This window comes from Phaethon lepturus, unplaced genomic scaffold (genome assembly GCF_000687285.1).
Source record: "Phaethon lepturus isolate BGI_N335 unplaced genomic scaffold, ASM68728v1 scaffold15485, whole genome shotgun sequence".
Classification (NCBI taxonomy): Eukaryota; Metazoa; Chordata; class Aves; order Phaethontiformes; family Phaethontidae; genus Phaethon; species Phaethon lepturus.
Genome location: NW_010541346.1, coordinates 15,244 through 41,148, shown reverse-complemented (window position 1 = coordinate 41,148; position 25,905 = coordinate 15,244). Strand labels below are relative to the sequence as shown.

Sequence of the window (25,905 nt, the reverse complement as noted above, 5' to 3'; positions counted from 1 at the left end):
TCAGTTCAGACACACCGGGGCTTCTTCATTCAGTACTTTGTCCCAGTACAGTCAAAAAAGTTTGTATTTTTCACTTCGGATTTAAATGAAGGCTTCAATCCAGGTCTCCAGAAACCACAGATTCAAAGTTAATCAGTTTTAAGTTGATGTCCCTTCCCCATTTAAACTCACAGAGGATCAGTGGCATTCAATTCTTTCAAACAGTATCTCTGGAAGAAGCGATCTTCTTAAGAGAAGCTTGGTAAAACAGAGTTTTGAGCTTTGATCTTAGTATGAAATTATCCTCCCATTTGTAGAAAAGTTTTTTGACATCTAGAGCACATGGTTTACTTGTGCTACCATTTATACATCCATACCAACTGCTGTTCTCCAATTTCCCCAGAAGATCCACTTGGGCTTGCAACAAAGTTAGAGCAGAAAAGACACGTTCTAACATATGCACTCAGAACAACAACGGACTAATCACTTTGGACAGTTATTAATACCTGTGAGGTAAAATTACAAATTAAATGAAAAAACACCATTTCTTAGTTGGCTGAATAAGGATACACTTGATATTTTCTATGCCATATGACATTAATAAAAACAGTAAGTCACTTACTAGTAAGCCTTCTAGCCTGTTTCAATTTGATTTTACACTGGAAATTCAATATTGAATAGTTCTATTCTTTCTGGGTTTTACCTTCAATTGTGCAAGATTACTTCATGAACACCACTTTCAGAACTGCAGTCCAATGACCACATCAGGTGTTGACATTCCTACTATCATCCTCATGTGAAAGGACATTAATTATTACAAAGTTAAATTTGGAAAAAAGTCACAAAAATTAGACATTCATTATCTCTAAGTGCTTTCAGTTCAGTAAATACTACATCTTAAAATGAAGACGTTGCAGGACATTAACTGCATCTGTAACATAGATGAACATTTTCAGTCTTGTGAAAAGCAAAAGAATCAAGTAACTGTTGCTCAAAGAAAAGAGAGAACATGCCTTACTGCACATGCAAAAAGAGTAATTGTCCTGGTTTCAGCTGAAGATCTAATAAAGTCACAATGTTCAGTCAGGAAAAAAAAAAATTATTGTAGACCATTATTGGAACCAGGAACTGGGCTCCATGTTTCTGTATAATTATTCACAAATAGAAAGGCAGTAACACTGATATTTTTTAAACTGCCATATGTGATTAAATGCTCTTTCAAAACAGCCAGCAGAGAGCAAACAATGCCTTTATATAAATCTATTAACTAAATGCTGAAAATATCCACAGGTCAATGCCATATCCAAAGTCAGCTAAAGCCCAACTATAAACATAGCTTAGTTTTGCATTCCGGACACAAGACAACAGATGGGAGTCATACTGAAAACCTGGTGTTTAGCCTCAGTCCATAAGGGCTGAAGTACGCCATTCTCAGCCCCTCGTATTTTACGACCAATCAAGATTCCTTTTAGCAGCTCGAAATCACTCAGAATTCTTTCACTGACAATGAAAGCAAGCTGATGGGTGCTGTAACTTTTGCCTTTTACTGCTGAAGAAAATGAGTTTGCACAACCGACCTATTATTCTTCATCACTTTATTAATAATTTAATTTTTGTGACATACTGCAGGCTAGTTCGCTTAGCATTCCTTCTGTGCAAGTGGTCCTCTCTCATCTTCGTGAGGGCAAGAAGAGGTAGGTATGGGGGATTACTAATCTGATTCTCAAAGCATTCATCAATCTTGGAGAGATTTTTAATGGATGAGCGTTCTAAACGTCTGAAGAAAATCAGATCTGAAGACATTAATGGATTAGCTGTTTCTTCAAAATTTACATATACAACAATGGCATAAAAGGCCAACATCACATTTCTCTGTGCAAATCTGTGCCAAATCACCACGTCAAAAAGGGCATTAGACAAGAAATACCCTCCTAATATTAGAAACTCCTTGGCATAGCTGACAAGAGTTGTATAAAATACTAACAGACGCCACAAAGACTAAGTTTTATATGTAGTTTCACATTGAAATATCAGCACTATCTGCAATCCAATCATTTTTTTGAGAGGAACTCCTCAGTCTGTCTCTGTCTCCTTTAACTCCCCATTGACCCTTCTGAAGCAACTCTGTCTCACAACATACAAACAGGACAGAACCTAAAAGCTCTTTATAATATGCATAAGTTTTACAAGTATCCATAAAAGTCAAAGAATCCTAGGTTCAGATGCCTTAGAACATTTTCGGAAACAATCTTTGATGCATGAGACTGATTAGACTGACTTCTGAAGTTTTAAAGCATCTCATTGAATCATCAGTCAGTTCTGAAATCCTCTGAATGCACTCTTAAATACCCAGTTTCAGGCTATCTGGAATTAATCCTTACCACTAATTGTATCCTAACCTGTTCACACCCAACATGCTTTTACCAACAGCTGGAGATGATGCAGAAGAAACTGAATCGCTCCTACATTACAGTCTTCCTGTTTCAATGTTAGAGATCAAAAAGGCAACACATTTACCTCTTAAGTACAAAGGTCACCTCCCAAGTGCATTCTGCTGCAGTAACTTCCTGAAGTAACTTATTCTCTGGTACATGAATGCAAATATGAATTACCACATCCAGAACAACACTTAAGTAAATATTCAATAAATGTGTTTTTAAAAGTAATTAGGAAAATTACTAAATTGAAGTCCAGGATTCAAATTACATCCGCATCAAAAAAAATCACTGATACCTTCAAACTAAGCATAAAGCATAATTTATTATAAACTGTTTTCATCTAAAACTCAGTGTCCTTTATACGATCTTGTTTGTGATTAAAATATAGCAACTAACATTAATTTCAGTATTTCCAACCACATAAAATAAAATATCTTTATAAGGCTAATCTAAAATTCTTAGATCTGTTTACATTTGATTTCTGTATCTAAGACCTAAAGAATCTTCAGAAAAATCTGACACTACACACTGTCCTGTTAACACTCTGTTTTTAATATGATTTCCTTATAAAATTTGTTTACAGTTGCTAAAATGACTATTTTACATGCATAAGAATTACACAAGTGGACTGTCATAGTAAGTTACAGGAGGAGACGGACTAGTAGATTCTCTTTCCTACAGAAGACATTTATTTTCCTCAAACAATATTCCAACTTGGTGACAGGAAATCCTGCAGATTGCATGTGTTAATTTAAAGGGTTTAAAATATAAAGCTACACTGCTATAGTGGGACATACTTTAAATTTTTTAAGTCATTTTAATTAGCTGTTCTGCCTGCAAAACTAGTAAAAATGAAAAAACAGCCAAATGATTCATTCAGATTCATTCACTCCTATCTGATGCTTGCTGTACTGCCTAACAATTTGAGGTTGGACCCATGGCAGGATCTCTGAAGTTTCCAGCTGAATCTTAGTCCATTCCACCACAGCATTTACTTTGCTCAAGCAGCCTTATAGTTAGATCAGCGTACCTTCAGAGTTCAGCGTAATAAGCGTGACATTGTTCCCAATGCTTTGGCTTCCTAATTGTCCACTGTTGGAAACTGAGTCACTGGCCTCAGAGCCACTCTCTCCATCTTCATTGTGACTGTCATCGTGCCCTGGAACTTTCACCACTATGGTGTTCTGCCTACGTCCAGGAACAGCGCTATGGAAAAGAAAAGTACAGAACTTTGGGAAAACACAATCCTTGATCAGGAATAGCATCATAAGGGAATTCAAAACACTGACTAAATTAAATGCATTATAAAAGCATACTCCTTCACACAAACCTACTCCTGTTTGTAATTCGGAGCTATCCAGCAAAATAAAATGGAATGAAAATAGCAAAAGAAATAAAAAATTTTAGATGCACGCTTTCTAAATTTGCATCAACGGAAAAGTCTAGGCCCAGTGTACAAAACAGAAAATAGCTAAATAATTTATAAGACCGTGTTATAAAACAGTGTTATTTACAAACATTTTCTACCCAGAATCTCCAATTCCACTTAATTTAAAATTTGCTTTAGATAGTACAAATTCTAACAAGCCTTCCTGGGCTGCTGCACATTCCTTCTTCAGTTGGTTAAATACAGGATCTTGGCATGTTCCCAAGTGACTGTGCATCCGTGTAAAAGATATGTAGCTACGGGCACTCTTTCTTTCAGCCATCAGCTGTCAGCTAACATTGAACTAATCCCAGATCCTCCAAGATGTTCTCTCCCCATCGAGAGTGAAGCGTTGCTCTGTACCTTTATTGCTGATAGAAGGTTTCCCTAGGCAGAACTGTCAGCCTAATAAAATACTCAAGTACTGGTTCAACATTTCTTCCCCCCCGCCATTACCTAGAACATTCTCCATTTTGCATTTCAAATTGCTGCAGAGACTGATATTCATCAGTCAAAGGAAGGAATGAAGGGGAAGGATTCCCGTAACTGCTACTAACTTGCTAAGGATATTTTCCAGAGAATCCGCTGCTCTGCTCAATGGCTCTTCCTGCCCAACCATCTTGGCTACAATTGAATTCTGCCGGTCGTTGTTCAGTATTACTGTGGTCTGAGGGACAACACTACAAGACAAAAATCAGAGAGGAAAATGGAATGTAAAGAAGCAAACCTTATAAATAATACATTAACACAGTCTTATGGTTTAAATAGTCTACTTGAAAACAGAGACTGCCTCTAAGTATTGCTCTTTCTCCCAGCATCGTGGTTATGTATCAAATGCTAAAGCTGGTAATCCATCCAATTTGACATGTACCATTTCAAGTACTCATTTTTTTTCAGAGGATAGATGGCTTCATTGGAATCATATAAAAGTCCACGACCCCCGGCAAAGCGATAAAGAATTCATCAATTCAAGTTACACAGGAGGAAGTCTGTAAATCACAGCTCCAGAGAGCCACCAAATTGTTGTTTTGAAAAGTCTGAGAGTGAGCATTTTCAGAGATACTATGGCCAACTTACATGGTAGTGCACCATTTTTAGTAGGATAACTCCCATGGGAAAAAAAATTAAAAGTATTTATTGCAAAATTGGATGATGAGCTTAGTTAAAAAGCATGTAGTGTCTTCCAGGGCTGGGGGCTTGTGGAGGGCAGGGAGATTAGAGTGGTACTAGGGGCATCAGAGCAGATCAGGGACAGACTGTGACTTTAAATAATGACAAGACTAAACTATTTCTTGTGTGCATTTAACATACAAAAAAAAAAATCCAAACCAAACAACAGAAAAGCATTTAGTGTGTGAGAAACCAGAAAGCCTTCTCTGTCCCTTGTGATGACAATGTAGAAGGAAGTAAGTAGAGAAGCGCTGCATAGAAAAATGCACTATAATACAAAAGTAAATATGAAGTAAATTGTCTCCAGCATGCAGCTTATCATTTAATTTGGTTTCAGATATTATTAACATTATTCCCACACCATTACTCAATATTCTAAGGCATGGTTTTGATATTTAAGACTATTTCCACTGTGCTCATGGTAAACTTAAGGAAAGAACTTAGAAGAAAATTTGTGTTTTAGTGACAGAGAAGGCCTTCTTCGTTCTCTTTGCTTCCCACAGTGAATAGTCCACTATTGTTTTTACTGGTCCAACATCTCAAACGTGACTGATAGTCATTTATTTTTCCTAACTGTGTTCCTTGGCTAATTGTTGAAACACAGATTAAACAAATCTGATGACAGCAGCTCTGTTTATTTCAGCTGTAACAGAGCGCCTGCTTGCTTGAATATTCATGTGTCTACATAAGACTTTAAGCGCTACAATATCCATCATTAAGACCTAAAGAAAAGATAAGAAACTGTCATAAGAGTTAACAACAAATGGATCTCATCTTTGGCACAGATAAAATGCTTGACCACAGGTTTTTTTGGATACAGAAAGCCCCAGGCCTAATGCCCTGCCTCCCTCTTACAGTAACTGCATCTGTTGCTAGCAGCAAATGGGACTCCTCATGGACTGCCAATGATCTGTTGGAGTGCAAACCTTGAGAAGCTCTGGAAGATGTTTGTCTAATCAGACAAGTACAGCGTGTACTATAGCTTTCCATGTGTATGTGAAGTTCGAACTGTATTAGGCAACAAATGGGGGTTTTCAGTTGGTTTATTTTAGTTGCTATCAAGAGCATAAGGGTTTATGATGTTTTCATAGTCATCTTTTCAAAATTTTCTCCATTATCAAGGGAAAAAAACTCTCATTTTTTATTTAAAAAAAAAAGCTAATTTCTGTCTATTTTCTCAATGCCAGCACTAAACATTTAAAAAAAAAAAGCCACACCAAATACTTGATAAAATACTGACACGTGGCAATGCTGGCAGTCGCCCCAGTTTAGCAGCAATACGTGTTCTCGTTACATGTCTGAAATTGTCCAAATATCTACAGTTGAAGTTTTTACAGGCCAGGATAAAATGTTCAAGAATTCTAAACTTCCTTTTAGACTTCCTGTTCTTTATCACCATCTTTCTTGCAATCACTTCTGAATGCCTGTTTAAAATGTCACTTACCAAAGCTTATTTTTAATGAACACTCTGAATAATTAATTTCAGCTATAGAGATAAATGCAATAAAATTACATTTATGAAGTCCTTAGGATTTTTCACATATTTAGGTTATATTTGAAAAAGAGTCTTAGCACTAAAAATTGGCATAAAATAAGAAAGAAGTTGGGGGTTTTCCACCCCAGGCCCCCTTTTTTTAAGGAATATTCATTTTTAAGGAAGACAATCTAGAGATTGAGCTGGATGGCATACAGCTAATTTAAGCAAATTTAGAATAAGGAAATACTTTTATACAACCCAGCAGCACAGATTTATCCCCTCTTCAATGCATCAATGTATGTTCAAGCTTGCTTACTTCAATGCATAAACTTTTTCTTTTCTTTTTTTTTTTTTCCAAATTTATGCCCAAACAAACACCGATGGAAACACTGGCTCCTCTCTAAGAATTAACTTTTCCCAGTTAGCAGAGTGGATTATTGACAGGAAAAATCCACCTTCACAGTTGTTTTGGGAGGAGCCACTAACTAAACATACCATTTTACTGACATGTATTTTCCTGGCTATACAGCACAAAAGAAAAAACAGACACCACACGTACAAGGAAAACCTCTGTAACAAGCCACAACTACCACCAAATTGTCCATCGATTGTTTTACATTTGGAAATGAACTGTTATCAAGTTGTAAGGACTCAAAGAATCTATAAAGCAGTTTGGAGAGAAAACAAGTCACACAGCACAGTGGTAGAGAACAGCTAAAATAAGTCTTTGGAAGTGTTCAACACAGCACAACAAATCTACAACGACCAATTAACCTTTCTCTGTGATTAACCTGCCTGAGCAGGAGCTCTAGTTGAAAATAACTGAATGAAGTTTCTTGTCTATTACCAGGAATCGTCAGTGTTGGGTAAAAGATTATTTCTGTGTTCTGTATCTACCAACACAAAGACTCCAGTAAAATTCACTCAATTCATTTTCAGTCTTAAAGGAGAAGGCATTTATGTTTCATGCTTAAGTCCTGAAGAACGATGCTTTCAAAAGCAGCCTGTATGAGGAGGATGAAGTCACCTTTCCATTCAAAACATCATACATGTTTACCAAGAAACTACAATTCTGGTCCATGTTCTACATGGAACAAAAATGGCTACAGAATTTGCTGACAAATTCTGACAACGAGGCATGAGGCCAAAATTTTTCAGAGCTAATGCTGTGATACTTGAGCAGTTACTTATCTGGAAGAAAAAGAAAATAACAATTGGGACCAATACAAAAAGGCATCATTACGCTTGAAAAAGGAGAGTTTCAAAGGATTGTCTTAGACTGCAGTTTGTACACAGGAGAAACAGATATCCACAAGAGTCCCTGCAGATATGGGAATGTGCTTCCCATTAACTTTCCTGTGAGATGTTCTACTCTCTGTTTTCAGATTTATGTATTTATTTTATAGAGACACAATAAGAAATCTGCTCAATATACACGAAAATAAACAAGGAATTCTATGTAAAGTCAAAATACTGGGCCAACCTGACAAAATCCATCAGAAGAAATCGTTAAAACTTATTACAGCCTAGTGCATCCTCATACTGGATTATTCTAATTTCTTTTTTCAGTCTGTACATCTGGTACGGAAGATGAATCAACTTTAATCATTACTTATGTACTAAAATACAGAGAACAAAAGTCATGCAGAAGGAGGAAAGCTTCTGATATTCAGTCAGATCCCAAATGAAGCAATTCTTTCTATGAGTGCTGCCAGTACTATACTCATGGAGAAGATGGAAATAAAGCATTAAGAAGGGTCAGGGGGAGTGCTTCAGAAACCCAGTGTTGTTGCAAAGGCTTCAGTACTTTCCATCTGTGTTCACGTATTCCTTTCCCCATAAGCATTAGAACTTGGAGAGACTGGTTCTGCAATTTGCCTATTCTTGGACACAACTTAGTAAAAAATGTAAAATGCATGCATCCTACAGATATTACTATATTTTGGGAATTTTTTTTAAATGCAGTTGACCAAATAAGCTGTTAAATTACAGGTGAAAGTATTTCTAAAAAAAATAAGCATACCAGATAATGATTTTCAAGCATGCATATTTAGCCTTCGCTTTTTTTTTTTTTAATATAAAAGGATGTTCTATATTTTGCATAAGAAAATTGCTGCCAAAGGTAATTTTCAGTATGGAAAACGTGTGAGTCATAGATATGATCATTAGTCTTAACTGTTGGTTTTTCATTGCCAATAACCTGACAATCACACAGAATGCAGCCAATGAAATAAAAGAACTTTTGGCAATACCAGAACCATCATCTCCTCCTCTTCCTAAATGAGGTTTTCATTTAGAAAGAGAGAAAAATAAAGCAAAAAAGAACTAACTGACATTTCTATCTTCCACAAGGTACTGTATCAAAAGCATTTCTCCAAATGGATGAAAATTAGTCATGGAAAAACTCGGACTGAAATTCTCAGACAAGAAATGATTCTTCTTGTTTTCCTAGACACACCTATATAGACCAGTTAATGGAATATTTATAACAGTGCTCAACCAGTTAAAGAAAAGAAAGAAGAGAGTCCTCTGTTTAGACCATTTCTGAGCCTCCTTTGCACATGTGAACATCTGCAAATAAGTGAATAAGAGCTCGGAGACAGAGCTCAGCTTAGAGCCATTCAGCTAGCCACAGCCACATGAACTCCTGTTTCCTGTCTGTATAATACTTTGTGGTCACTGCAACGCCCACACAGTGTGCGCTGCTTATCTGGAAGGCAGGGCTCCTGAGGATACCATTCTCATCTTCCTCTGGCGTATGTACGAGAAGGAGATGTAGAGAGATCAGGAAGGCAGGAGTTGGGAGTTACTGCTGGCAGACTGCTTGTACTGAAGGTCTCCAGCCAAACACAGCCTTAATGAAAGCAAGTCTGGGAAACAGACCTTGAACTCTAGTATTTTCCAGTTTACTGCTGGAGATTAACCTGAAGACTTAAATGTATAGCTCATGCGTGTATGTGGGCTCTGGAAGAATATTACAATTAGCCCTACCATGAAGAAAATTTAAATGTTTTTCAAATTATATAGAAAAATACCATTTTAGAAATGGTCGTTTCCTTACTTTTTTTTTTTTTTTATCTTTCACTAACACTTGTGTTCATCTGTAAGAATAGCCACTCTTTGGATCTTTTCATCACTATTTAGGAAGGTAATGTTGAAATGCTCCTTCCTCTTGATGACCACCTGCTTCCTTCGCCTTCTGCACATACAGTTAAGATTCCCTATCCAAATAGGAATGAGAAAAACAACATGAATTTACACTATGGTATACATGAGCAAAACCACAAACTGGCAAAGCATACACAAAAATACACTGGATTTATGCCAAAAAAAAAAAAGAATGTAGCTCCTCATCTCCCAGGAGAGCGCAAACTTGTCAACAACCAAACCATTCCCCAAGGATGAAGACCACAGGGACACCTGCTGTAGCATAGAGAGCTGTATGGGAACTTGAACAGTTGAAGTTTTAATGTCCCTAAACTATGCATTTGCCTAGTCACAGCCAATTGCCAGAAAAGCAGCAGTGTTATCCATCATTTTCAGTAAGAGTTCAGTCATCAAAAATTATCTTTGGATTCTTTGCATCTGGAACATCACATAAGAGCAGACTTTATAAAGACAGCACTAATGACTAGGTCCTGTAAAAAGACAAGCCAAAGTACACCAGCCATCACTGGAGAGAGATTCATGGGTCTGAAAACTGAGAAAGCTGTAATCAATTTATAATAAAGATAAAGCAAATGCAGCATTTATTAAAACATACTGTTAACAGTTTAGGAAAATTCAACCTCAAATTTTCAGCTCAAATAAGTAAAAGCCAGACATTTTCCAAGTTACAAAATACATCTATAGAGTGTTTATTGAACTCAGCCTTACCTACAGAAAGAGCCTCTGAATCAGCTGACAGTGAGACATATGAATTACTAGCTTTAAAAGCAATTTTATCAACCAGTTTTAAAAGATGTTAAAATCTGTTGTGGATTATTCTGCTCTGAGAAAAGCTGGAGACCTGTACAGCTGTACACCTGTACAATCAAAATGTAATCATTCATAAATTACAACACCCATTTCCAACTCATTCTCCAGCTAACCAACAGCCAGATAATGCTACAAGTGACCCAAAGAACCTACCACTTAAAAAGTCCAGTTTGTTACTTCAGGGATTTTACAACACCTGTATGGGTACACAAGCAACTTCATAACCTGGTTTGTGGTTGTTTTTTTTTTTTTTTAACCAAAACAATTTCTCTTATTTTGAACACAACTGAAACTCCATAAAAATTAAATGCACAGTGAAACACCTTCTCCAAATAATTTTTTGGTCTAAGCAGATACACAAAAGCAGCAAAAACCAGTACACTCAGGCCATGTGCACGCAACATAAATAGGACTGAAAAATACTACAACAGAAATAGCATTAATTATTAGCCTCCTACTTTTGCTTATGGACAAGGACAGGTAATAACTTAATTCTTTAAAGATAAATGTACTCACAAAAATACAACAGCAAAGATTTCCCTTTTTCAGACAGTATAGGAAGAAATGTAGAGTTGCTACCCTTCTTCGAGCCTTAAATTCTTGAACTAGGTAAGTAGTTGTACTGCAGCCTACTGGAGATTGTATTAAAAGTGAAATGAGAAAGGTTCATCTATAAAGGAAGGACAGTCATTTTCCATAACAAAATATGTAGGCTTGACTGACCTTGAACACAGTTACTATGAATGAAATGATCTACTGCAGTCTTAAAACTGAAACAGAAATTGCTGTACGTTTAGAAAACACTGTATGAAACAAAAGTAAAGACTTTGAATCCTTTATTATACATTAGCCACTTCTAGACTTATTTTCCAAATTTTTTTACAAATTCTGGTATCTAATATCAGCCTAAGTCTGACTTATGTGGTACTAGAAGTTTGGGGGTGAAGGAAGCAGCATTATAAACTACCTTTTGAGATACCAGTTACAGTAACGGAAGCCTTGACTGTCACCAGATAAACTGCAAATAAATACAACCTTAGGTTTCTGCAAACAGAACTCAAACACACAGCTCTTACAGAGCTGTTTTGTAAATAATTTCCATCATGTATCTCTATTTTTCTTGCTTTGCATAATGACTCGACCAGTTATGTACACCCGCCACCACACACACTTTTTTTATAGAAAGGCCAAGGATGCTGCTACTCTGAGAGCTGATACTGAATCTTTAATTTCTATATAGCCTGAAGGGATGTTAAAGAAACATCACTCTTCACTTTTTACAAAGAATACAATTTTTAAAGTTATTAGGAGCAGATTTCCTGTCTCATACTCCACCCTTCAATATTGAACAAAGAGATTGAGCTAAAGATATGCAAAAATGTACAGTTCCACAAAAAGGAAAAATTCTGTTTGGAAAGACATTCAAATTCCAAACAGTGTGTTTTTTACGTTTGGAAATGTATCAGTTAAATAGCATCTGCTGCCAAATAAAGCAGATGGAAGACTGGCTCTTTGCCATCTTACCAACCTTGCTGAGACCTTGCTAGATGTTAGGCTGTTTCATCCTTTTGAACCTCTAAATCCATCTATAGCTCTTTTGCACCTTGCTTAAAGTAAAACTAGGACTCTCCAAAACCACTGTAGATTATTCCTTTTAAAACTATACTACTGTGTATTATTTTCCGTAAGTAGCAAGACCAGTTGTTTTCACAACTTTGCAAAATAGTATCACTGGTACTTTAATCTGGTGTAAACTGGTATGAAAATTATTTTGAAAACACAACGTAAATTGCTGTCATTTCCAAAGGAAGATGAAAACTTGCTCCCTTTAATCACAAATTGATTAGTCGCTCTCCTCTTCGTTCATTTGTTGTGTTGTACTTGCAGAATTAAATACCCCAACTTACAGGAGAAGTTTTCAGGGAGTGCTCTTACTGCTGGATTTTCAAACTCCCAAGCATCTCCAGAGACTGTAACATTAAAAATATTTAAGTTCTTAAATCTGGAATCCAAATGAATATATAAGGCTTTTCTGCCCCCTTCTGTTTATTACATGCTTGATAAATTACTTCTTAAAATACATAGTATGTAACATACGCTTCCACAAAGCAGTGCACTGCTTCAAATATACTGACTTTTAGAATTTCAGTAGATTTACAATCCTAATAATAATTTTCATCCATTTTACAACATTCATGAGGTAAAAACTGTCCACTTTCATTAACACAATAATCCTTTTCAACTCTTTATTTAGGCAAAAGGAAAAGCATGAGCCGTATGAAGGCATTTGTCCTGAACCAAATTTCAAGTCATGCACCCTTTACATTTATTTCTTGAATGCAACAGCTGACTACGCTCATGGAACCATACAATTAAAGTAAATGTTTTGCTTCCCCCAGAGTTCATCTAATATGATCTTATGAGATTTGGCAAGGGGGTAGGTTAACCCACATTTTAATACTACTATAATTGGTTTTAAACGTTCTTAGACACTAATTGCACTAGTAAGTGTCCCCCTAATCTGTGTATAAAACTCAAAGCCTTTTTGATCCCCATGTACGCCTTCCTCTCCTTCTCAGATAGCCTTACAATTAAAGGATGTTGATTTCTAAAACGTCTTGGCACAAGGGGCAAATTCTGTGCACATTCAGTTCTCTCATTTCTTAGCCTACGATTGTGAATAGCAATATATTGCACAACAAAGGACTTCACACAACTGCATCTCTGGTCTTGGTGCCATAACTTTCACATAAGGTTTTTCTTTACAAAATGAAAATAAAAGGATTCACTAAGTTCTCAGAGGCAGAACAAAGTTCCTGTGTATTAACTAAGTGGGAATAAACTGTTTACCCACGTGTGGTTCAGAGCAAGCACAAATTACTTCCGATGCTTTAAACCTCCTACTTTAAAGGATTTCACATTTGCCATGGGCTAAGAGTAACAACCAGGAAAACTGTATGATTACCTGGCAAATAGTAAAATACTAAGCCTTGTAACACATCTACAAGACTGAAATCTTTATCTAAAACTTGAAGGAAGTTTATTACTTTATTTTCAATGTATATTGCTGAAGATCTTAGCTAGTATATTTAAGAATTCTAAATGGTATCTTTCCAAAGGATTATTTCTAGTGTTTTAAGCCTCACAGGCACATTTTAAACACTACCAGCACAATTAAAGAGATCTGAGCCACACATTTTTCATCCATTTTCTCAGACACAAGTTATCAGCTGCTACTTGCTAGGCTCTCATTTGAATCATTGGACTATTATAAACAATATTTCATCAGAAACCATTAACGTAAGAAAAATTGGACTTGGGAGAATGAAGCAACACAGTTCAAATCTTGGTCAGTTTGAAAAGTTTTATAAAGTTCCATCCCATACATGCGTGAATTACTGAACTCTCCAAAACACAGAGGAAATGTTGGTATTAAATTGTTATTTTAATTCCATAACTGACCTTGCACTCTAAACCTAAATTCTATCTGGAAGTTATACATTGTTTCTGAATTTATCAAATCCCAACAACAAATTACTAAACACTTGGCTCCTCAATATCTTAGTGCAACAATAATGGAATGTGAAATTCCAATGAGAACACTGCTGTACAAGCTTCTTAAATCCAAGATGCCATTTCTCCTTAGTCCTGCGTGAATTTTAACTCCCAATAGTGAAGGGAGTAAATGTAAAATCTTACAAACTGATGGTTTGTAATGAAAAAATCTTCACTTGCTGATGGTCTGTAGCAAAAACTCCAGACAGACAACGATGAAGGCAAGCTTCATTTCAAAATATCTAAGTCTCCAGCATAAACGTTCAAACGAAGAATTACCATTTTTTGCAGCACTGCTGCTGTAGATCTTACAGGATACAGCAAATAACAATAAAAATCACAGTCATGAGACTTCTTAAACTATTTTCAATATCAGGTTGAATTGATCCTAAACATAAAGAATCACAGAAGTACACTTAATTCATAGCAGGCACTTCTACATGAAATGCATGTTTCAATGCAGGTAAAATAAAAAGATGTAAATTGGTATTCTTACTGCTATCTCAAGATGTTGAGGCTGACAAGTTCTTGTGACAAATTAGGAGACTTTGGAAAGCACTGTCATGTTTTTCAGGGAATCAAAGATGTCAAGTTTTCTTTTTTTCATACTGCAGCCAAAGAACTAACATTGCAGCCCTGGATGAAGAAAGAAGGGCTGACATCTAATCAAAGAATTCCTTTATTTTATTAGTTCCGTTTCATAAACTGAATTTTTGAATGCAAGACAGGACTGTATGTTTCAGATAAACATGTCTACTACACCTCAAGAAGGTATTTAGTATTTTTCATCTATCCACTTATATATTTCAAGCCACAACAATTCTTCAAGACTAAAATACTGCTCATCACTTGCTGGCATTATAAGGTGATAGTAGCTAACTTCCTTCACTTAAGAAGGCCATACAAATCATACTTCGCACCTTCAACTTGAAAACCAGAGTGAGTGTGTGTGTTTATACACAAATGTATGTGTAATAAACCCCTTTATCACCTGCTTTGCAGTAAGGATTTAAAAAAAAAAACCAAACCACAAAAAACAAACACTAATTGCACTAGTAAATGTCCCCCTAATCTGTGTATAAAACTCAAAGCCTTTTTGATCCCCATGTACGCCTTCCTCTCCTTCTCAGATAGCCTTACAATTAAAGGATGTTGATTTCTAAAATGTCTTGGCACAAGGGGCAAATTCTGTGCACATTCAGTTCTCTCATTTTCTTAGCAAGGTAGTAAAACTGAAAACAGAGGCCCCAAAAGGCATGGAAAGTATCAGCATTGTGGACCAATCAATGCATTTATGAATGGCAGTTCAAATTCTGGCTCCCTTAGTCAAACTCCCATTCTACCAGAAATATTTTATCAAAATGTCAAGGTTTTGCTTATATTTATGTGCTCTTAAAAATCTTGAAAATCTGAAAAAATTTTTAAATTTATAAAAAGATGTAAAATCCTCTAAACTCACAAAGGTTTAATTATCATCTTTACATTTTGTTAATATTGACTTTGTTCCCCAATTTTGAGTGTACCCAAGATGAACATGGTGAAAATAGATCACAGACAATTGTGCCATTTTCCTTCAACCCCTTCCATGCCCAGACATAAACAGACTGGAGTCGCATGAAAGAGCTATTCACACGAAGGCAGCACAATCAACCTCAATTCTTCATGAAACAAACCCATTAATTTTAAACAGAACTTTTACTGGCCGAAGGTACAGACGTGACACTTGAACTGGTAATTTAAAGTAAATGTTTGCACACAGTATCATTGACTGATGACAGAAAGTGACAGGGAAAGGTTGTTAATTTATTGATCCCCCAGGGTCCAGTCCAAAACAATGACAAAAGTTCATCTGTGTTTTTTGTCAGCCACTCCCAGACTTAAAGGTTTGCACTAAAGACGCTGCTGGATGAGGCCCCAGAAACAGGCTCTAACATAAGATATACTGAGGGATAAACAAACCTGGCTTGCTTATAAAAAGCAACAAGAATTTCTGGAAACCCGATGAACTCCAAAGCATCTCCAAATAAAACCTGTATAATACATTCCGATTAACACCCCAAATCACTGACTGTATTTTCAAGACATCATCTGTAATGCTTCACTCCCTCTCACCCCCCAAAACATGGTTTAATTTTACATTTTTTGCTGAGCTGCCTGCTGAGTTGTCTTGAGGACTGAATCTGCTTCCAAGGAAATATTTTTTCAGGCCTAGAGTTCAGTGCATGAGATCAGGCTCACAGCAGGCAGAGTAATGTACCTGCAACTTGAAAATAAACCATATACCATACATCTTTCAGGATACTATATTCCTCAATACATGCTTTGTTTCAAACTGGCTACTTAATAAAAAAAAAAATCTTCCTGCAAATTGAGGGTCTTCAGACCTGAAGAAGGTGTATGTCCAGGAAGGGACAGTTAGCTCTTAACTTCAGTTAAAGACAGCAACAATCCCGAAGGTTTACAATGTTGATTTATTTATCATTGAATTTAAAAAAAAAAAAGAATAGAAAAAATAGCCATAAATTAAACTTGGATAGTGGTTTATACCACCTACTGAGTTATAGTATCAACTGCAGCAAACGTGGGAAAGAGGTTAACTATATACACCAGAGACTCAACAGCCACTATTTAGCGATAAGAACAGAAGAATTACTATTCTTTTTAAAAGCCTGGATTAAAGTAGTATGATAGTTTATTATAAACTATAAAAATTGTTACGATAAAGACGCAACAAAAATGAAAAAGCTGTTCAATACCTGATAGTATGAAATGAGCTTGGTCAAGGGGTTCGTAACTCCAAGTAAAAAAAAATATATATATAAATAATAGAATTCTAGCTATTTTGTTTTTTATACCCATACCTTGATTATATTTATTGAGGTTTGTTCGGGTTTTTTCCTAAGGACTTTATGCAAGAGCAACAATAATTTCGCTAAATCTAAAAGAACAGTCACCCTACAATTCTTTCCACCCCATATTCCCCTGCTTCACAACTTCATTTAAAATCATCTCAGTTTTCCATTTTGTATTATTTGACTACAAAACCACTTGTAAACAAAGAAACAATCACACATCAGAAACACAGATCTGGAACTTGGGAAATCGGGAGCCAAAAGGCCTGCCACTGGCACACTGCAAACAAAGTGGATGAACAAATCCTGTTTTCCAAAACCTGTTACACACTGTTGATTAAACTTAATGGTAAAACAAACATATTAATGATCTACACCTACAAAAATAAAGCAAGTTTGTACATTCCATCTGGTACACAATTGCATCAGGCCTTCTCTTCCGCTTGTAAAAAAACTTGTTTTGTATCTTAATACAAGATAAGACAAATTCTGTTTTCTAAAATTAGCTGATTGAACCTACCACCACAATTAATGGCAGATAAGACTATCTGAAGCACCTCCACTTTAATAAGCTGATGTCCAACCCCCTACGAAGTCTTGTTCAAGGACACCGTATTAGGCCTTTGCACAGTAACTGAGTTCGTCAAACTCTGCAATTCCATTTAACTCTCCAGTTCCCATTAAACAAAAATATATGCAATTCTATCTCTACACTTAGCGATCAGTATCCTTCATCGGTTAGCCACATATGCATATGGTAAAGGATCAGATGGATGTGGTCTGTATTTCAACTTTACTATACCAAAGGCTCAAGGAAAATATCTGAACAAAAGCAAAACCTCCATTTACCTATGAATTTCCATATTTCATCAGAAACATTTTTATCAACTATGAAGAAAATACCAATTTTAAATTTATATCTTCTCCAAAATTAATACATTTTAAAAACTGCTCTCAATTACATCTACTTACCCAATAAAAATTTCCAAAATAACAGGGCAGAATTGTATAATGTAGTATTTCCAGAAAACACACATAAAAACAAATGATGGAGGGTTCTGTGAACCCAAAACAAATTCCTATGTTATCTGAAGCAATCAACCTTAACCATTTATACTGGGCTTACCCACTCAGAAAGATGATTAATAGAAGGACATTGACAAAAACAACACCGTTTCTGGACTGAAATCTTTCAAATGAAATATCCTCTTCAAAACATGGATACACTATTTTAGTCGCACTGTCACACTGTGTGTTCATCAATTTATAAATCTGGGCACATGCTAAATTTCAAACTTATCATTTGAGGCTGCCATACTGACAGGCCATCAGGCATTGCACCAATTCTCCTATCCAAGAAACTTTCAGCAGCTACTGGAATTTTTGACCAGCATGGTACCTCATAAAGAAAAGAAATTAGAGGTTTTTAATAGCCATACTGGCAGGAAATGTTGCAGACAGAGGAAGAAAGACAATCACTTCCTGGATGGAAAAGAAGGGCTGTACTAACGCTGCATGAAGCCGGACAAAGCTCAGAACACCAGGACAATACATGTACTCCCATTACTAATTTATTATTTTGCTACTGGTTTTGGGTCTTTTCAAGCTCCATATAGTTCAATGTAACTCTATGCAATCTAAGGATTTTTGCCATCCGTTCTACTACTTCTGAAACCTTCTGACAGCCTTTCTTCCAAGAATGAAATTTTAGAAACTCCATTACTGCTACATCTTTGTAGGTAATCCTCACAACTACGTATTTTTAAGCAGCAGCTACTAAACATTGAGAAAATGCTTTCTAAAAGTAATCTCTTTTTTTTCCACCCTCAAAGAAAATGAGATTTAACATCATGCTGTTTCTCCAATCCCAATTAATACTTTGCACTCTTATGACCAAATCTGACAAAAAGAAAGAGGTCTGAGAGATATTACACACCTGTTAAAATCTGAGGCTGGGGTAAGGGCAAACCCAAATGCTACACCCCACTAACAGAAAGCCAGAAAGGTTTCGTTCATTACTCCAGCAGTCACATACACTACTATCATGAGAAGAGCACAGAAGATTTCAAAATCCCACAGCAGGGAGCGTCATGGACCATACAGCAAAACACGAGGCTTGTCCAGTGGAAAGGTAGAGAACATAGGACAAAAACCTATACAAAACTACGTTTGTTTAGTTCTGCTTTTTGTGTGATGGTTTATTGAAATACAACAGCTACAAGTCTTTCCATACTGTTTATGGGCTATTGCTGTTTCCCCCAAAACAGTTTACATCTCAAATTCAGAATTACTTCCTTTCAAAAGAAGTTTTCTCCTGTTAGTTTTTATTGTAGCTTAAACTTAGTATTTGGAGATCTTACAGTTAGCCTATTGTTCCTCTGTATCTCAACTGTTCATACAAATTATTCATTGCAGACCACCACGGACCCTTTATTCTCTTCCTTATCTGCACTGCAATTAGCTAGTATATAACCAAGTACCGTAACAGTGGATCACTGTTAGAGTGAGCAATATCAACAAAAGGATTGAGAACACAATCCAGCTTTCATGAAGATGTACTTGTGCAAAATATCAAGAGCAGTAGACAGTATTGTAATTTCTGAATTCAATGTTTCACAGTTTTCCAAGACACATCAGCAAGCCTTCAAAAATCACATATCCAGAAAAGGATGTTGGAAGATTTCCACACATGTCATTCCTCGTGTGTTTAATAAAGAGACAGAAAGCAGAATGAGACTCTAAAATGCACTGCATTTCTGCCCTGAAAGCTAATAACATGGGGTGGTTCCTGATTTATTGCAACTCTCCTTGAAAACTTCTGCTTCATTCCCCTAGTAAGAATTTTTAAAACTTGGAAACAACAGTTTGGCACAAAAAAGGTATGAGTTATCCCAATAAATCAATGTGTTAAATTTACTAGAAACGACAACTTATCATTGAACGTAAATCTCACAACTGTTACGAAGTCAGACTCCTGCCTCCCTAATGCAGCTATATGGACAGATTGCACTCTATCACTCCATCCTATAAGCAGCCAGTGTACAGTGCTGCACACAGCATAAAATTCCACATAGTCGTCAAGGCAGGCCATAGTGCATAGCTGTGAATTCACCTGGTATTTTGTCACTACCCAATTGCACCATAAGATAACACAGAAGAAAGCTCCTCTGTCCAAGTTGTCCTTGTTTTCATCACATGATGATCTAGGCATATTTCAAGCTGAGAAGTCTAGGAAATCAAATTAATTTTAAAAGCACTAGCACAAAGCAATCAAACTGTGTGGATTTATCATGCACAGTTCATACACTTTACTGTGTGCACTGCTGTAAAACACATTTTGATTATGTTAAATATGCACCAAACTAATGCAAGTAACTAAATTACCAGAAAAAATGTAAACAAAATTCACTATAGAGTGGAAGAGAAAAGATCACAAATCCTAAGGTACTTATCAAAAAAAGAATGAGAGTCTGCTTTACTGGCAGTGTAGCACCACCTGGTTGCTAACTAGTTTTCGTTTTGCTAACTACAACGTTTTTGTTAGAGTGGCAAACCTGGTATTACTGTAGTGGCAGAAGGAGAAGGAGGTTGAAGAATCTCATTCAGATGCAGAATCTGAAAATCACTATCCAACATACTAACCCTTGTTGTCAGCTCTCCACTGCCACCTGCAATGTAAGAGGAAGAGGGAACAATACAGATACAACAGAACAGCCCATGCAGGCTTTCACTGGAAATAATGAACAAGTGATAAAGCTTTTTATGAATGAGACACGGAATTCAGTGAAAAATTCTATCACTGTAACACTGAAGTGTTACTAATGCCAAGTTAAACACATACACCCCTAACTATTTTCTTTTGAGTCATATAGGCCACAGACTGCTAAAAGAACAAAAAGCCCTCAGTGCTTTATTGGCCAGACACATCTGACAATGTGCAACTTCATACCAACACTAACAAATGAGAATCTTACAGTCTTCAGGATGTCTGTCTAAATTATGTTCAGACTGTCTGAGAAGCTGTCATCATAAATTTGTACAGCCAAAACAAAAAGATTAAACACCAAGCTCACCATTAACACACAGGACAGATTTCTGATGGTTACAGAGATTAAAAAAAAAAAAAATAACCTCAGGTCTGACAAATCCCATAACAAACTCAAAACAGTACAATTTACAGAGGAAAGCATTCACTGAACATGAATTAATAAGATTCCCAAAGGGGCCATGCATTTCTGAAAATGTTTTTGAAGTCTTTTGTGCACAAACCACAGTAAGAAGTTCAGCTTATGTACAAGAACTTGAAGATCTCTAATATAATGACCAAAAAAATTAGTAACAGATTTAAAGAAGGTACCTTGAGAAATAATTATTGATAAAAAGTATCTAGCGAAAACAGTGGTGTAATATTCTAGTTACTTGCTCTATGATCCAAGATATTGCATGTATTTTATTTCTTTTTATATAGAAATTAGCCATAATTGATCTTTTCAATGTATGACTGGGAAGCTTTCACAGCATAGGTAAATGCAGACACAGAACCTAGAAAAGGGAAAAGGAGGGTGTCCAACGGTCAGGATGTTCATCACCAGCACAAGAACAAAGACCAATAAAGGAATTCTTTGCAAACATTGTATTTGGACACCTAAAAAGAAAAGTTGTTTTGGAGAAGTTGGAGGATATCAACTGTTCCTAACTGGACAGATGACTCTTACAGCAAAAGGAGCAGAGAGTACTCAAATTTACACTGAAAATAAAAAAATAAAAAAAAAAAAAAGACATTCAAACTTTTAAAAGGGAGATCAAGAAACACATTGGGTTCTGTATCATTTTAGATTTTTAGATGCAAATGACCTATCTTTTACACAGCTTAGATTACATTCATGTCATGTTTTAACCCCACCCAGCAACTAAGCACCACACAGCTGCTCACTCACTCCTCCCCCCAGCCAGTGGGATAGGGAGGAGAATTGAAAAGAAAAAAAAAAAAAAGTAAAAGAAAAAAAAAAAAGTAAAATTTGTGGGTTGAGATAGCTTAATAGGACAGCAAGTGAAGAGAAAATAATAATGATGATATATAATAATAATAAAGAATATACAAAATAAGTAATGCAAAACACAATTGCTCACCACTCACTGACTGATGCCCAGCCAGTTCACAAGCCACTGTGCCCCTGGCCAACTCCGCCAGTTTATATACTGGGCATGACATCATATGGTATGGAATATCCCTCTGGCCAGTTTGGGTCAGCTGTCCTGGCCATGCCTCCTCCCAGCTTCTCACTGGCAGGGCATGAGAAGCTGGAAAGTCCTTGGCTAGTGTAAGCACTACTTAACAACAATTAAAACATCAGTGTGTTATCACCATTATTCTCATACTGAATCCAAAACACAGCACTGTAGCAGCTACTGGGAAGAAAAGTAGATCTACCTCTATCCCAGCTGAAACCAGGACAATTCATCAGAAGTAATCACATTTAATGAACAATTGCAAGGTAACAGTCTGCATTATGCAACAGGTACAGCTACTTGAGCAGAGTGCATCCCTCATGTAAAAATCTCCAACTCTGAACCCTTATGATCCTAAGGTTATACTGCATCATGTTTCATAAATGCATGAACTGAAAGATATCATAATAAAATGCGACTATGACCTTGAGGGTTTTTTTTTAACTTAAAATACCTATTAAAAAAATAGCAATACTGAAAGTTAAAAAAGCAATTATACAGCTGGGAGCAAGCAGTGGCCTAGTAGAAAAAGGGTAATGTTTGTGGTGAGGTTTATTTTTTCTCTCCTTACCTCACATGGATGAGTCCCACAACATAAAGCAAGGAACTAAGCTTTTTCTATAGAGCTCTACAGTAGTGCACCTGAAACACTGCACCAAGTATAACATACCAAAAATATATTCAAAATAATTTTCAGATATTGAGAAAGTTCAGAGAGAGTGATGAAAAAGATCAGAACATGGGAAAACAGACTGACGAAAGATGAATTAAGTTAGTATATCTTTACTAGAATGGTATGACATGAGAAAGTTGCCAGTACACCTTTGTAATGGAGAATAAAAAGTAATTATTTAGAGAAGTATTAAACTTCTAGCTATACAAATACGAATGAGGAGGGAAAAGTTGTTAGACAAAAGAGTCTTTTGATAAGCATATTTCTCTTGCTGGAATCATCTCCACGGCAAAATGACAGGCATATCAAGACTTAGATATTTAAAACCATGCTAGGCAACTCATACATAAAAGGTACTGCAGGTCAAACCTGCTCTTTCATCAAAGTGGATTACATTATTTAACAGATTTTCCATCTCCAGCTTCTAACCCCAAAATAAGCACAGATATTATTCTAGCAAATGTCTTTAGAAAACAAGCACATAAAACAAACTCCATTGTATTTCTGGTGAATAAAAGTAAAATGAGAAGCCATTAGACTGATGATGAACTCATTAACTCAAAACAGTCACATAAATAAAAGTAAAGCGAGTCTAAAAAACCTGTCTAAAATAGCTGATGAGACTTTTCCAGAGAATGGATGAATCAGTCTGGTTTAAGTCAAAATGAAATGTGGAAATAGTTGCGAACTGTCCATGGAGCAGCGTCTCATTCTAAGTAACATCAGGAAACTAGCACAAAAATTACCTTCACGATAAATTAATTCTGCATTCATAAACAGGATACCAAGCTCTTGACAGCTATACAGAAAGCTGCAGAGCTTGATGCCAAAGAAATGGATTTACGTTATTTTAAAAAGCACATTGATGAGTAATCTGTTCTTTTCTTACCATCGTACTTTATTGCATGTCTGCGTAGCGCCAAGTGGAGAACCTGCCACCATGGGAACCTGGATGGGGCTATGCTGTTTGTTCATGACAAGATCCAACTTCTCTTCCAATGATTTACAGGTAGCCTCTAGAGCCAGCAACTTTGCCTCAATGCTATCCAACCGCAGGCATATTGTCTGATTAATGGAATACAGGAATGACTAGAAAGGGGAGAATGCAAAAGAAAGCGATTTTAAACACTTGTGCATTTATCTTTAGCAACATACACATAAGGAAGCTCCAGATAAATGTGACTGGAAAACAATTCTAAAGGAAATAGCAGTTGTGCCTAGTGACAAAAATCAGCCACATACAAAACTGATGACATCCAGGAGCATTTTAGCATTCTCAAATTCTTCCAGATATTTATTTAGAAGCCAAAAGCATCTGAGCCAAACACATTTTCACCTAAGCACTTTGTTAGTATGATTTCATACACCACAAAATCATTTAAAATGACATGCCAAAGCTTCTCATTCAATACATGTAAAAACAAAAGGATTATAAATCTATGAACACATCCTCCTGGATGAAGTTAAATAAGATTTTTTGCTGCCCAAACAGATAAATTCAGATGATTACAGTGGAAATTATATCAACACAAATAACCTCAGAGACAATTAATGCCGCTCACTTAAGATTTCTCCTGAACAGTAAATCAAGAAAAGCAAATAAATAAAATCTGTTTTCCTAAGCTTCCCTCCCCCCCCGCCCCCCAAAGAAAGCATATTCTACTTGGTTTCTCTTGGGAAAAATAGGCTATTAAAGGGTAATGTTACACACATTCTCCTTTGCAAACAGCAACTATGCCATCTTGTGGCTCTTCATTACAATTTACACACCTAATCAAGCTGGTTTACAGTGCTGCTCCCCCGGAAGCTTCAGTTTCTATGACCATTTCAAAGATACAGAATTACATATTAAACGTGTGGCAGTAAAATGGTCCTCATATACTTATGCTCCAAGATGAAAAAACAAACAACAAACCTAAAACATGCTAGTGAGAAGAGCAGAGGAATTTCTGCAAGTACAGAAAAGCCTGTGCTACTGAGCCTCAACCAAATATGGTTTAACTATTAGGAGAGTGTTGTTAGCTTAAAATAATAATTTAAAACATGCTGAAAGTATCTACATATTGTAATACAAATACAGGCCCAAGTTTATCTTTTAGGTTAACTTTATTTACTTTAGCAAAAAGTGTACCGATAGTGATGTTTGAGTCACTGTAATTAATTATGATGACATTTTATAATGCACATAAAATCCTTGCTACTGATTTTACACTGGAAAATTAGCCAATCATCCAGATTTCAAAATTTATGAACAAAAAATCGTACAGACATTTACAAGAAGGCTATGAATAATTCCAGTATTACGTATAAACAGTTTATTTTATATTCTTTTCTTTTAATATATTTCCCTAAGAAAGCTAACTTAATTGGTATTACAAATAAAAACAGAAAAAGGCATTATCACAACCTTAATAGAGGGATCCTGGCAGTTAATTTCTATACGCTGACGTTTCAGAGCAGGTTCTACATCATCATCTGTCACTTCATGATTCTCCAACACAACTGCAAAGAAAAAAAAAGCATTGTCATAGTTTATAATACAAGAGGACAAGGCTCAAATTAAAAATACATTAAATGGATAAAACAAAAAAAATGTAAAAGGCATTTAATTAACATATTGTATATATTCTTTTACACTTACTTGGGTTTTCTCTTAAATATATGACAATATTGTACTGCTTCTCAAAAAACATTTATCCAAATCTAAAACTGTTTCACGTGCACTGAGGATGTAACACTCGGGCACTACCTTGGATTTTTTTATCAGGAACTTACCACAAGGTAGCAGAGTTGCCACATTAGCTGTTCTGCTTTGACAGATTCTACAAGCTTCTGAACCCTCATATTTATACAAAATCATAAAAAGTACTAATGAAGTCCTGTACAAAGAAAGGAGTACACCCACTTCTCAGTGTAGTAGTGGGTTATTTTTCCCCAGTGGAGATGAACACAGTGCTGCAAGCTTTCCACAACCAATACTTAGATATGCAGACCTACAGATTCTAAGAGCCTTTCACCTAAAGGTAAACATTTTGAAGAAAATAGTAGCAAAAGAACTAAATTTAGAACTGGGAGGCCTGGATGGTAAAACCAAGAGGTAAAGCCCTAAACAGCCTCATGGTCAGAGC

At 36.0% G+C, this 25,905-nt stretch overlaps 1 protein-coding gene across 6 annotated transcripts in view; it reads right to left on the bottom strand.

Moving 5' to 3' along the window:
* BANP (BTG3 associated nuclear protein) overlaps positions 1-25,905 on the bottom strand; it is a 136,853-nt gene that overhangs the window by 110,035 nt on the left and 913 nt on the right. For 3 of the 6 annotated variants that reach the window (XM_010287717.1, XM_010287715.1, XM_010287716.1), the window contains exons 2-4: positions 25,185-25,279; positions 23,667-23,866; positions 3,448-3,623 (exon numbers count right to left, since the gene is read on the bottom strand). In XM_010287717.1, coding sequence (XP_010286019.1) covers positions 3,448-3,623; positions 23,667-23,866; positions 25,185-25,279 — 471 coding nt within the window. Of the gene's footprint in view, positions 1-3,447; positions 3,624-4,400; positions 4,524-23,666; positions 23,867-25,184; positions 25,280-25,905 lie in introns of all 6 variants that reach the window. The other 3 variants (XM_010287714.1, XM_010287713.1, XM_010287712.1) reach the window with 2 other exon arrangements.